The sequence below is a fragment of the Pituophis catenifer genome, unplaced genomic scaffold (assembly GCF_029215685.1).
Source record: "Pituophis catenifer annectens isolate HBS135680 unplaced genomic scaffold, rPitCat1.0.hap2 SCAF_3, whole genome shotgun sequence".
Taxonomy (NCBI): Eukaryota; Metazoa; Chordata; class Lepidosauria; order Squamata; family Colubridae; genus Pituophis; species Pituophis catenifer.
In genome coordinates, this window is record NW_027256883.1 from 153,808,842 (window position 1) to 153,821,670 (window position 12,829).

At 39.1% G+C, this 12,829-nt stretch overlaps 1 protein-coding gene across 1 annotated transcript in view; it reads left to right on the forward strand.

Moving 5' to 3' along the window:
- The window catches only part of RAB3B (RAB3B, member RAS oncogene family), a 59,548-nt gene that overhangs the window by 43,565 nt on the left and 3,154 nt on the right, over positions 1 to 12,829 (forward strand). Inside the window, exon 2 of the mRNA XM_070941348.1 lies at positions 5,573 to 5,691. Within this exon, the coding sequence (XP_070797449.1) occupies positions 5,573 to 5,691 (119 nt within the window). The remainder of the gene's footprint in view (positions 1 to 5,572; positions 5,692 to 12,829) is intronic.

Here is a 12,829-nt window from a genome sequence, read left to right on the forward strand (position 1 = left end):
AGATATAATTGCATATACTGCGTGCATTGGAAATACTTTCCATGTAATCAGAATGTGATGATCAAGGTTAACATAAAGCTACCCTGAAAAGAACGTTTACTCAAAGGGCAACCTTTCTTTTTCTGACAGCAATCACCATGGTTGCTCCTGTAAATGCCAACTTTATCTTGAGTTTTTCTTCTTCTCAGAAGAGAGGGATAAAAATTGATATCATAGAAAAAGGTTCTGAGTGTCAGATATATATTGATGGTCGTGCTCATTTGGTTCTATGAGGAAGTTATTTGGTCAATACAGCTTCAGGTTCAAAAGGTTGTTTTTATTATTTACAAATATATACATGCATACGATAATGAACAGGGTGTCCTGTTACATTTTTTTACCCTAACTGTATGACTCAGATGTTGAGAGGAGAGAGAAGTTCACGTGTTGTCTCGCTGAGAGATAGATGAGACAAGATATCCAAGTGGTTTCTAGGTAAGAGTCCAATAAGAGAGTTCATTGGCTGATATAGTCACATGTGATGTCTGTAAAGACTTAACCCCTTCTAGTTTCTGGTGCATCATATGAAGGCAATATCTGACACTGAGTGTGAGAGGCTTTAAACAAACAACTGTTTAACATTCCCATATAAAACGCTTAAAAAAAAAAACAGTTTACAGGAATTGAATGAAAGAACAGCTTTTATTTCTACACAATGCACCACATGGCTGCTTGGTAATCTTCTTGCCATAGGATACAATAGCACAAGGCAAAAGCTGCAGGTAAATTTAGATGAAGTGTTGGGCTTTTAACTTAGGGAAATAAAAGAAAAAATACCTTCATTCCAAAACAGACAGATTACTATATTCTGTATAAAAAGTGGGCTTGTCTTTTTTTTTTTAAGACAGACAAACATTTAGTACATCAATCATCCCTCCCCTGTGACATCTTGATGTTATCTTCTTCACTTCTTTTTATTCTTCTTCTTCCAAAAGTTTCTTCTATCTTGAACTTCATCCAAACCACTATGACAATTCATTCCTATAAGCATATTCTAGTCATCAAATTTTTATACATAATTATAACATTTGTATCTCTTTTCCAACCAACAATAAAAATAATTCCATACCTTAAAATATTCTGACTCTTCCCTATCTTTAATCATCAAAGTTAATCTATTCATTTCTGCACAATTTAATTTTTTTTTTTATTACTACTTCTTCCAAAGGTATTTTCTCTGCTTTCCAATTTTGAGCATAAACAATTCTTGCAGTTGTTATTACATGTATAATCAGTATACATGTAATAACGTATAAAGTATAGTCTTTTAAGTGCGACAAAAAATTTCTTACTGCAAAACACTAAGATGGATATCAGTCTGAAACATGATGTAAAAGGATGCTTTGCTTACCATGCTACTTGTTATGCATGGTGTTCAGACTGCATTTGTTGTTACAGAGTGTTGTTTGTCGAGCATCAGAAACACCACATATCTAGAGACTTTGTTCCACACCTAGATTGTCCAGGGGTCTTGCAAGAATCAAATGGAACACAGTTTCTATTTGAACCTGTATAAATTTAGCGAAGGTTTCAGGCTGCTTAATAGGATAAACATTGCACACATTTCCCCAGAGATAAAAGAATGCTCTCTTCATCAATTCCTCAAGGCCTTCTGCATCTAGCTTTTTGCTTGCCACAGCAAAGGAATGAGGAATATTTTTAAATGTCCCTTCTAGTTTCTATTGCACTTTGTCCCTATTAGCTTTGTCTGATAAAGCGAGTAGTAGATCCTACCTGGAAAAAAAGGAATGAGAGTGTACATCAGGGGTGTCAACCTCAAGGCCCGGGGGCCGGATATGGCCCAAGGGGTACTTAGATCTGGCCTGCAGAGCTGCTCTGGAAACAGCGAAGGACCGACCCATGGTGTTTCTGTCAGCGAAAACAGGCTCCCAAGCCCCGTTTTTGACTGCCACGGCAGTCGAAAACAAAGCTCGGGAGCCTGTTTTCGCTGGCAGAGCACTCGGGCCACCATAGGTGCCCCTGACAGGAGTGATGTCAAGTTGGCCACGCCCACCCTGGCTACGCCCATCCCAGCCCTCTAAGGTCAAACACAACCCTGATGCGGCCCTCAATGAAATTGGGGTTGATACCCGTGGTCTACATTGATAACTTTAAGATTAGACTATTGCAGTACATTGTCAGAACTTGCAATTGACCGAAAATATAGTTGCACAAGTGGGTAGATGTTAGTGATAGAAGAGAAGATTTGTAGCTCAGGGTTGAAATGTGGGTCCTTGATGCTTTGTGAGATTGGTTGTTTTCTTGTAGACATTTTATTACCAAATTAGGTAACATCATCCATGCAATAGGTAGATATTCCCTGAAGTCTCTTTCATTACTCTCACGTTGAAATAGCTTCATTTGTCTTCTGACTCCAATTTAAGTGTTTAAAAAAAAGCTAGTATCTTGAATTTGGTAAATTATAATCTGATTTCTTTGCAAGGACTGAATTCAGTCCTTGTGATTTGTAAACCATCAGTTGTACCAAACTTGTGTGAACGTAGCCAATAATTTATTTACTTATTTGATTTGATTTATATGCCGCCCTATCTCCGTAGGACTCAGGGCGGCTCACAACAATAAAATATCCGAATAAAAGCGTGTTAAAATACATGCTAACCCCCCCAGTCCAGGCTGAACAACCATGTCTTTAAGTCGCGGCGGAAAGTGCGGAGGTCAGGGGCCACCGGAGCCCCAGAGGAAGTTGGTTCCATATGAAAAAATGTATTTCATCAAATCAGGATAAAAAAAAAGACTTAGCACAATGTGTGAATCCAGCTAATGGGACTGACAGCCAAATGCATATGCAAGGGTTTCACTATAATTAAAGTAAGAGGGAAAGTCATTTCCTGCATAGTTGAATTATAGCTTGTACCAGTAGATTTTCTTCCTTTGAAGCCCTTTTGCAAGTTAGTGAATTTCATGCTAAAGGGGTTTGAGCAATAAGAACCTTTCAGAATGTTACATCTTCCTGGAGAAGATAGGCGAAAGAGGAGACTTTCCCATTAATCACGTCTGAGGCAGAAACATTTTTTAAAATTTGAGATTGAGAAGCAGCAGACTGAAGATAGGTCACATCAGGGGAAAAAAAGCTGCTGTAATACCAAGTGTGTGCCTTAAAGATAAGGCTGTTGCTTTCCCTGCTGCTGTTTAATACTTTCACTGGCTGCTGAAAGCTTTGCAAATAGAATGTTTTAAAAAAAGCAATTGTGTTTTTATAAACACTTCGAATATCTGCAGTGGGACCAAAGCAGAGTAGCTGTAAGCTGCTGTTGGGGGAGGCCCATGTTAGCCTATGTTATGAGAGCATAAAATTTTAGTATGGAAGCACCTTTTATGCCCAACACATTTTATTAAAAGGAATTCACTTCATGAGCTACAGTTCATTTCAACAGATGCCCAGCAAGGCACAGTGGACAAATGGGACAAACTTTGCCCATAAGGATTAATGGGATAGCAGGATTTAAAACAAGGACAAGGTATTTATTGGACTATTTTAAAACCCAGGACACACTGTGGCAAATCTCAAAGTGGTCATTCTGGGGAAAAAAAGTAAACTTTAACAGCACCAATAACAGGGGTGGGTTTTACTTACCATATTTTTCAGAATATAAGATGCACCTTTTTCCTCCCTAAAAGGGGGTGAAAATTTAGGTGTGTTTTATACACTGAATGTAGCCCCGCCCACCCACTGGCCCCCACCCTTTGGCCTCTGCCTCGCAGCAGTTACCTCCTTGCAAGCAAACAGCAAGAAAAAACAGCTGCTTTCAGCTTCAGCACAGCCTAATTAGCACAAGTTGATTGGATCCGCCTCCCGACTCTCAACTGATTTGCTCTCAGTTGATATGCTCAGGGCTCTGCTGCTTGCTGCAAAGAGGTAAATTCCTGGAGCAGATTTTTTTTTTCCTTGAGCTAATCAAGCTATGCTGAAAACGAAAATGAAAATAAAGCAGACTGTTTGCTGTTTGGTGCAACGAGGCAAAATTGCTCAGAGGCAGAGACAGAGGGAGATTTCTTTTTCTTTTTTTTCTCACCAAAAAAGGTAGGTGCGTCTTATACTCTGGTGCGTCTTATACTCTGAAAAATATGGTACCTTTATTACCAGCTCGCAACGGGAGTGCACGCACGTGCTTCTGCATATGCACAGAAGCTTCTGCGCCTGCACAGATTGTCCATTATGACATCCAGGCGGGTGGGCGGAGCCTCCCACCGTTTTTACTACCGGTTTGCAAGAACCGGACAGAACCGGGAGCAACCCACCACTGACCAATAAGCAAGAGATTGCTAAACTCAAATACAGGTAGTCCTCAACTTACAACAGTTCGTTCAGTGAGTATTTGAAGTTAAAACGGCACTGAAAAAAGTGACTTATGACTCTTTCACCCTTACGACTGTTGCAGCATCCCTATGGCCACATGATCAAAATTTAGGCACATGGCAACTGACTTATATTTATGATGGTTGCAATGTCCCAGGATCATGTGATCAGCTTTTGTGACCTTCTGACAAGTAAAGTCAATGGGGAAGCCAGATTCACTTAACAACCAGGTTGCTAATTTAACAACTTCAGTGATTCACTTAACAACTGTGGCACGAAAGGTCATGAAATGGGGCAAGACTCACTTAAATGTCTCGCTTAGCAACATCAATTTTGGGTTTAATTGTGGTTGAAAGTCAAGGAGTACCTGCATGTCAAAAGGTTTCAGATTATTTCAAAACATTTTAGCAAATACAATGGGGTTTTAACTTGTTATAATTTGTTTCAGACAAGTCACTCTATGCATCTGATGAAGTAAGCGGCATATGGCAAAAGTTTTGATTTTTAAATAACATTTGTTAGAGGGAAAAGGGTGACTAGACTCCTTGTGATTGTAAGATGCATGGAAAGCCTAAAAACAGAGCAGTGGACTAGAGTGTGAAGCAACCTGGACTACAACTTTCTAATAATCCCTCTTATACTCAGAGATCATGGATTCATGAGAATTATAGTCCTAAATACCTGGAGGGCACCAATGGTGCTGAACTACAATTTCAAGAAAGCACAATTTGAGAATTAATGAAATTATGGTCCTGCAAGAGCAATAAACTGGGGAAAATTGGTATCTTCCCCAGGGCTATGTATCATAGGAAGGTATCCACAGAAGGCCCATTTAATGGCTGGAATTATTTATAAGCTTTTCATTGTATTCTATGGTTATGATACTTGCATGTCAGAAAAAAAATGGTGTGATAAAGCTGACTGTACTTCAAAGTCAGACCAGAATTATATTTTTCTAAATAGAAATTAATGGAATGTTACAAAGGTAATATGCAATGCAATCTTTATTATCTGCCTAATTCATGAATTTCCACAGTGGGAATAACATTTTACTCCATGTTTTCACGAAAAATAGTTTCCTTACTGGATAACATGAATCTAGTGTTCTGGCAGAAGAAAAACCAAACACACAAAATGTTTATTGTATTATCAATAGAATTAGGCCTGGGGAAAACTCATAAAGCTCATACTATTTTTACTTATTATTTTACTTAGGATACAGCTGGACAAGAAAGGTACAGGACCATCACGACCGCTTATTACAGAGGAGCAATGGGTTTTATCCTGATGTATGATGTTACTTGTGAAGAATCCTTCAATGCTATACAAGACTGGTAGGGACAGTTCAATGTTATGTCTTTAAAAAAACACAGTTTTGGTAAAGGTAATTGTGTCTGAGATCAGTTTACACCAGATTTTGTAAGACAGGAAAGGAAATCCATCTGTTTAACAAACTTTTCAATCTAATTTTATGCCCTTTCAATTAATTATTTTCTTTGATTCTGTCAAATGTGTACATTAATAATTTCAGATTTCTAGTCCAATTCCGTCCTCAGAAAGAGCTGCCACAGCATACAATGGGACTTGATTGCAACAGATAAATATGCGTAGGACAGTTGAATGTCCTCAAAGATGTTCCATTAATGCACATCAGTTTTTTTTCTTCTCCTGAAACTATTTTGCAGTCCAAATATTCTACTAATGGCATTCACTGTCAACTCAAGTTCATTTCACAATGTCAGTGAATAACATCAGTCCTGCCTAATGTTTATTTATGAGATTTCAGAGCCATTCTAATTATACAGAGAGTGTCTGTATTACCAGAAGCTATACATCATTTTACCATCTGTGTGACAGCGTGTTGTCCAACCTTCAAACACTGCCACAACATTTCTTTGAATATAATTCTGATTCAAAACATTTGGCAGGGGTCCAATATACTTGAATACATTTTGGATTTAGATGGAAAAGTGTGTCTTCCATTAGTCAAAAATCCTGGAACGAATGAACCCCACAAATGAACCTCTAAGATGTATCTAGATGTCAAGTCTTGGTGGCAAAGCATGCTTTTCGGTCTAGATATCTTAAGCTACCAGGAAGGGCCACCTTAAAGTCTCTAAATAAGTAAAATCAGCACTCAGTTCCAAGCAGACAGTTATTCTGCACAGATTGACCTTAATTAAATGGCTGTCAGAATAGACAGGGATAGCATCAAAATATCTGCTTCCAGGAAGTGATCCTTCCCCTCTAGCCGGTCTTCTCAGGATGATCTCAGTAGCTCTAAGCTTATATCTGCTGTTTTTCTTTGCAGAAAAAGCACTGGCCATTTTCACTTGTGGAGAATATTGATGGTACCATGTAGGATCCAAAGCATTTCTGGAAATAAAGATAATACTAGAGACAGAAGTTTACCACTTTCCCATTTTAGAATTGAAAACAAATGTTTTAAAAATTAGAATCATGCAGGGGCTATGAAGGATATCTTTGGTCCTATTGGTGTCAGCAGGGTGAAGATACCAACCACAATAAAATGAATGGAATAAAGTATTGTTCTTCTCAACCACATCCATATTTTGAAATGTATCATGAATATTGTGAAATATTGTTTATCTTAGATAACAGCATACAGATGTTTCAGATTTACATATATCTAGGTTTTATTCACTTTGATCTCAACTTATTTACATATTAATCACATTTATATGGCTGCACATCTCTCAGAAGTGAGTGAAAAACTTACAGCTATTTGAAATGCAAAAATTATGTTTACACACACACACACACACACACACACACACACACACACACACACCTTCATTTCATGGACCAGAAAGGCTTGGGTGGAAGTTGAATACAATATTGCATCATTCATTAGAGACAAAATCCTCTTAAAATCAATGGGTCTGACTAATGTTCAGTGAAACAATTACCTAATGATGTCCTCCAGGCAGGAGATAGTCATTTTCTTAAGGGGGTTTTAGTTTGCATTTCTTCATGAGTAAGTTGTTGGATTTGATGGCCTAAATGGCTAACCTTTTTGCTGCCGCATGCCAAAAGCGGGGGAAGCATAGGGTGTGTGTGTGTGCGCATGCCCACACCCCCACGCATGTGTGCGCGACCCCCCCACGTTCCCATCGCTTTTGGCACACAATGGCACGGTGGGCCAGGTAGGTCCATTTTTCACCCTCCCCAGGCCCCAGAGGCTTTCTAGGAGCCTGGGGAGGGCAAATACGGGCCTTCCCCAACCTCCAGGAAGCCCTCCGGAGGCAGGAAACAGCGCATTTCCTGACTTCCAGTGAGCCTGGAAGGCCCGAAAATCAGTTGGCCAATGCATGCACGCGTGCTGGAGCTGAGGTAGGGCAACGCTCACGTGCCCACAGATATGGCTCCGCGTGCCACCTGTGGCACGCGTGCCATAGGTTCGCCATCACGGTCTTAGCGGTTCCTTTCCATAGAATTATCATAATATAATTATGAGTAGTCCTGCATAAAATTATACAGAATACTCTCAAATCCATGGCATTCTGTGGAATGTTCATTCATTGTCTTTCTGGTCTTCAGACAGCTATCAGTGGTGTAGGGAGACAATGGCAACCCTAACTCTGTGATGCTACAACACTTCCTAGGCAGCTGACAGCCTTTTTGCTCTTTAAATCACACCTCCCTGCGATAATTAGTTCACGCATCAAGGAGTGGTTTTAATTTATGTCTTTTCATAAAACGAGAAATAAATGCTTCTTGTAGCAAACTTGTATTGTGCCAGTTCGGATCATGTGCCTACTGCCCTCTGAAACGCGGTCAGATTGAGTCAAACATTTCCCATCAGTGAGTTTAACAGCATGGTTCTAGGTCAGCAAAACAGCATGCAATATTATTGGAAGGATCTGTCAGCTTAAACTGCATAATTAAATTCACACGTTTTAGGGCAACATGGGTGACTGCATTTTCATTATGCACGAACTGGGGAAATCACTGTCTATTAAGAAAGTAATTCTCTAAGAGCTCTTTCTTATGGCCATGTTACTGTGCTTTTCCCACTCTTGAGACAGAAGAAATGTATATCAGTATAAGGTACATTGTCTTTACTGTACTGTAGCTGCCAGACTACATTTCTTACACAATTTAATGGGGGATAATTTCAAGGGAGCAACTGTTGGATTCCTTAGCTTCTTTCCTCCCATCTCCACCTCATATCCCAAAGGGAAAACCAACCACGAGTTGTTGGCCTGAATGTGTGTTGAATATGGTTGGGAGCTCAACCTTTAATTTTATTGTTTATTTTCTTAGCCTTGTTCTTCTGAGAGGCATTTTTGATCCTTGCAAGAGAGTGATAATCCTATGAAATGATTTCATAGATGGTGCCATCTTGAGGTTGTCTGAATTCCAACCTTCCTGTTCTGAGAATGATACCACTCCATCACCCCCTACGAAAAGTCTGGCTTAATGATTGGAAGAACTGATTTGAATTAAATGGCAGAAGAAATGAAACCAGAGGGGTCTTGGTGCTTTTGTGCATCTGGATTTTTCATTCCTTTCTTCTCCTCTATGAATTGTTTATGACCATGCAAAGAAACCTTCTCTATCTCACCCCTCCATTCTACATTTGTGTCTCCATCTGTTACATATTTTTCACACTCTATAATATGCACAGCACATACACATATCACATACACATGTCAAATAGCAGTATTGCTAGTAGACAGCTCTATCAATCCTCTGAGTTTGTTATTCCAGTGCAAAGAAAAACAAGCCAAGTGTTTACCGTCTTTATTTATTATTTATTTATTTATTTATTTATTTATTTATTTATTTATTTATTTATTTATTTATTTATTTATTTATTATATTTCTATACCGCCTTTCTCCCGTAGGACTCAAGGCGGTGTACAGTCAAGAAAAATATAGACACACAAACATCATAAAATTGCTAATTAAAATTATTACTTAGTTTGGTCAATCAAATAAAACCCAGAATTAGATAACATTTAAAAAATCATTCACATGTTCATATGTTTAGCCCCGCCTGTTGGAACATCAGGGTCTTGAGGGCACGGCGGAAAGCACGGAGATCAGGGATATTCCGTATCTCCGGGGGCAGTTCATTCCAAAGGGTTGGAGCCCCCACAGAGAAGGCCCTCCCCCTGGGAGTCGCCAGTCGACATAATTTGACTGACGGTACCCTGAGTAGTCCCTCCCTGTGAGAACGAACTGGTCGGTGGGAGGCTATTGGTGGCAAAAGACGGTCTTGTAGGTACCCAGGTCCTAAGCCATGGAGCGCTTTAAAGGTGATAACTAATACCTTGAATCGCACCCGGAAGACCACCGGGAGCCAGTGCAGCTCGCGTAGGAGAGGTGTTACATGGGCGTAACGAGCTGCGCCCATAATCACCCGTGCGGCTACGTTCTGGACCAGTTGGAGCCTCCGGGTGCTTTTCAAGGGGAGCCCCATGTAGAGAGCATTACAGTAGTCTTTTGTTGACCAAAGTCAAAATGGCCATGAAGGCACTGAATGACTAAATGACAGTGGAATTTCCACTGCAGGCTGTTCAGGCCAACAGGAGTGGGTTATCGCTAGGTCATCCCCAGGCTCATTTCAGAGGCAACCTAGATTGTCTGCAAGAGAACTCTTGGATAGAGAGCGGAAAAGAAGCACCCCTTCCAAACTAGAATTATTAAAAAATGTTTCAAGGCTGCCTCAGGGCTGTGGGTGAGGTAATCTGAGTCCCAAAGTCCCACCAACGCTATCTTTTTATAGTTTTGGTTGCCAATACAATTGATGGGTCAGTTTCATCTCACATAAATGGAAGAAACACTGAAACTGTAATGAAAGTCTCAAAATGGGCTAAACATGGTTAAACACATACAGACAGAAACAAACCTCGCTTACTCAAAACAGGAATGAAATATAACATTCTAGGTTGGTGGTCCCCAACCTTTTGGGCACCAAGGATCGGTTCAGGGAAAACAATTTTTCCACGGAAGTGGGGGCAGAGGGTATAGTTTTGTGTTCTCCCTAGATCCCGCGTATGTGCAGATGAAGCTTTGCTCGTTTGTGAGGCCGGTTCCTAACTGGCCACGGACTGGTACCGATCTGTAGCCCAGGGGTTGGGGACTCCTGTTCTAGGTTATGCTCCAGCTCCTTGTATATTTTTTGCCAAAATTATAGCTCTTGCCTGTCCTGTATATTAAGTAGTAGGTGGCCCTGTCCTGAGTGTTAAGCAGAATTAGACCCAATGGAATTGGTGGCATTTCAATAAATCATGACTAACTTAAATCCCACTGATTTCATTACATCTTCCCTAAGCATTATTAAATCTTCATCGAACTCATTGGCCTATTTACACTAACATCAGTGGGAATGTAATATTCAGGAGCCGAACGCAAGATGAAAAAAATAACCTAATTAAAAAAACTGTAAAGCGAGAAAGTGTCAAGAGCTAAAACATATTCAATGTTAATAGAACAGGCACTTCACAAGTTGCATCACTCTGTGAAAAGTTCAAGGTGTACAGTCAGCTCCAAAGAAGTGCTGAACACCTCATTTCATACCAAAACTAGAAAAATGGGAAGGAATGAGAGAAAAGGCCACGTTTGTTGCTCAGTTTAATCATCTCATTACTCAGGGGAGAAAAACCTGGAGATGCAAAGGAGGTAACTATGGCTTACAGGTTATTTTGTTCTAATTTCCTTTGTTTGATTGATCAATGCCATAAACCCGTGTACACATAATAGACTAATACAAATATCATATGGCAAACAGGCAGAATGCCACTAAGATACTGAAAAGAAGGTAACTGTGCAGAGTAAGGAAGATGACATTGGTAGAGATATGCAGGAACCATTACCTAAGTTGAAGCATTTTTTAAAATCACAACAATAAGATAATATCCAAAGCCAACTCAGGTAGATTCCTCCCTAATTCAATGAAGTATAATGAAGTACGGTGAAGTAGTTAAGGAGGAGAAACTATTGCTTTTAGAGTGACTATTGTATTGAGCATAGCCATTGAAAAAGGAAAGTGTCTTGTGACAAAAATGTACACTAGCAGTTTAAATTTTGAAAATGTACACTAGCAGTGTTTCCATGTCACTGCCATTTTTGCCTCCCCAACTATATAAAATGGGTTGTTACAAATTAATCTAATGCCTTCCGCCATGCCCTGAAGACCTTTCTTTTTCAGCAAGCCGGGCTGGCTTAACACATTTTTAAATGTTTTTAATAGGTTTGTTATTGTTTTTTAATTATGGGGGCCAAACGCATATATATCTTTTTAACTGTATTTTAATGTTTGTATTTATGTTTTTACTTTGGCTGTGCACCGCCCTGAGTCCTCCGGGAGAAGGGCGGTATATAAATCTGATAATAAATAAATAAATAAATAAATAAATAAATAAATCTGGAGATACACCCAGTTACCTGAAAGACTTCATTTCCTCTTTAGAAAAGGCCCTGACTATTTTAATTGTGATAAGAGATGCAACTCGTTGTCCCCCATTTTGGAGAGATTAGTAAAGTCAAAGCCCAGAAATGTTTTCCCATGATATGGTTGGCCCTGTGGAATGTGGGGCAGTATGATATAGCTAAGTGTTACCAGTGCACAGGAATGGGATATAATATGCCGGTGAGCTGATCAAATTGGAGAAAGCTTCTGTTTTTTTTTTCCAGAAACCTATATAGATTAGACTTTTGTATTGCTAGAGCCAACAAGAAAAAAATTATTATATTCTGCAAACATATAAAATTTAGGCATTTGCAGCATCATATTCTAAACTTTTTAATTTCCCAATAATTTTTGCACTGAAATAAAAGCTAATATGAGACCATAACTAGGAATGTTGAATCATGAAATGGCTGCCACAGTACGTCTTAGTATATATTATAATGCATAATATTTCTCTCTTAGTGTGGAAGGAACCTTAGTTAATATTTAGCCTTCACATTACTTTAACTATCTCTCTGCTGTAGTATGAATATAACATGCAACTGCAAACAGCTGTGAAAAAATCCAAACCTAAATGTGTTATGAAATTGTCTGCAATTTTCAATGACTTTTTCAGAAGCATCACCGAGTTCTGTATTTATTCTTAGATAAGTTTGTATAGGATTGCAGGTGGGAGAATTCACCATCAACATTAGCTACGGTACTTATTACATTTAGAGCTGTTGAAGTGTGAAGCTTAAGAGTTATAATTTCATTACCAATGGGTGCTGAAATTTCAAAAAAATTCCATTGGCTCTTCCTAGATTGGTTATCACTATTCCAGCATTTATTTAAACTAGGCCCTATCAGCAAGGCTAGTGATGAATATTCAGCAAGTGTGCTGAAAAAAATGCATACATTGACTGGCTGAGAGTGCTTTTATATGACAGGCTCAGTGTGGATTGACCACCAATAACCAAAAAATTGTAGAAATGAATTCTATCATTTTATCATGCATGTGGTAATGAATAAATGAATTATCATACGTTATA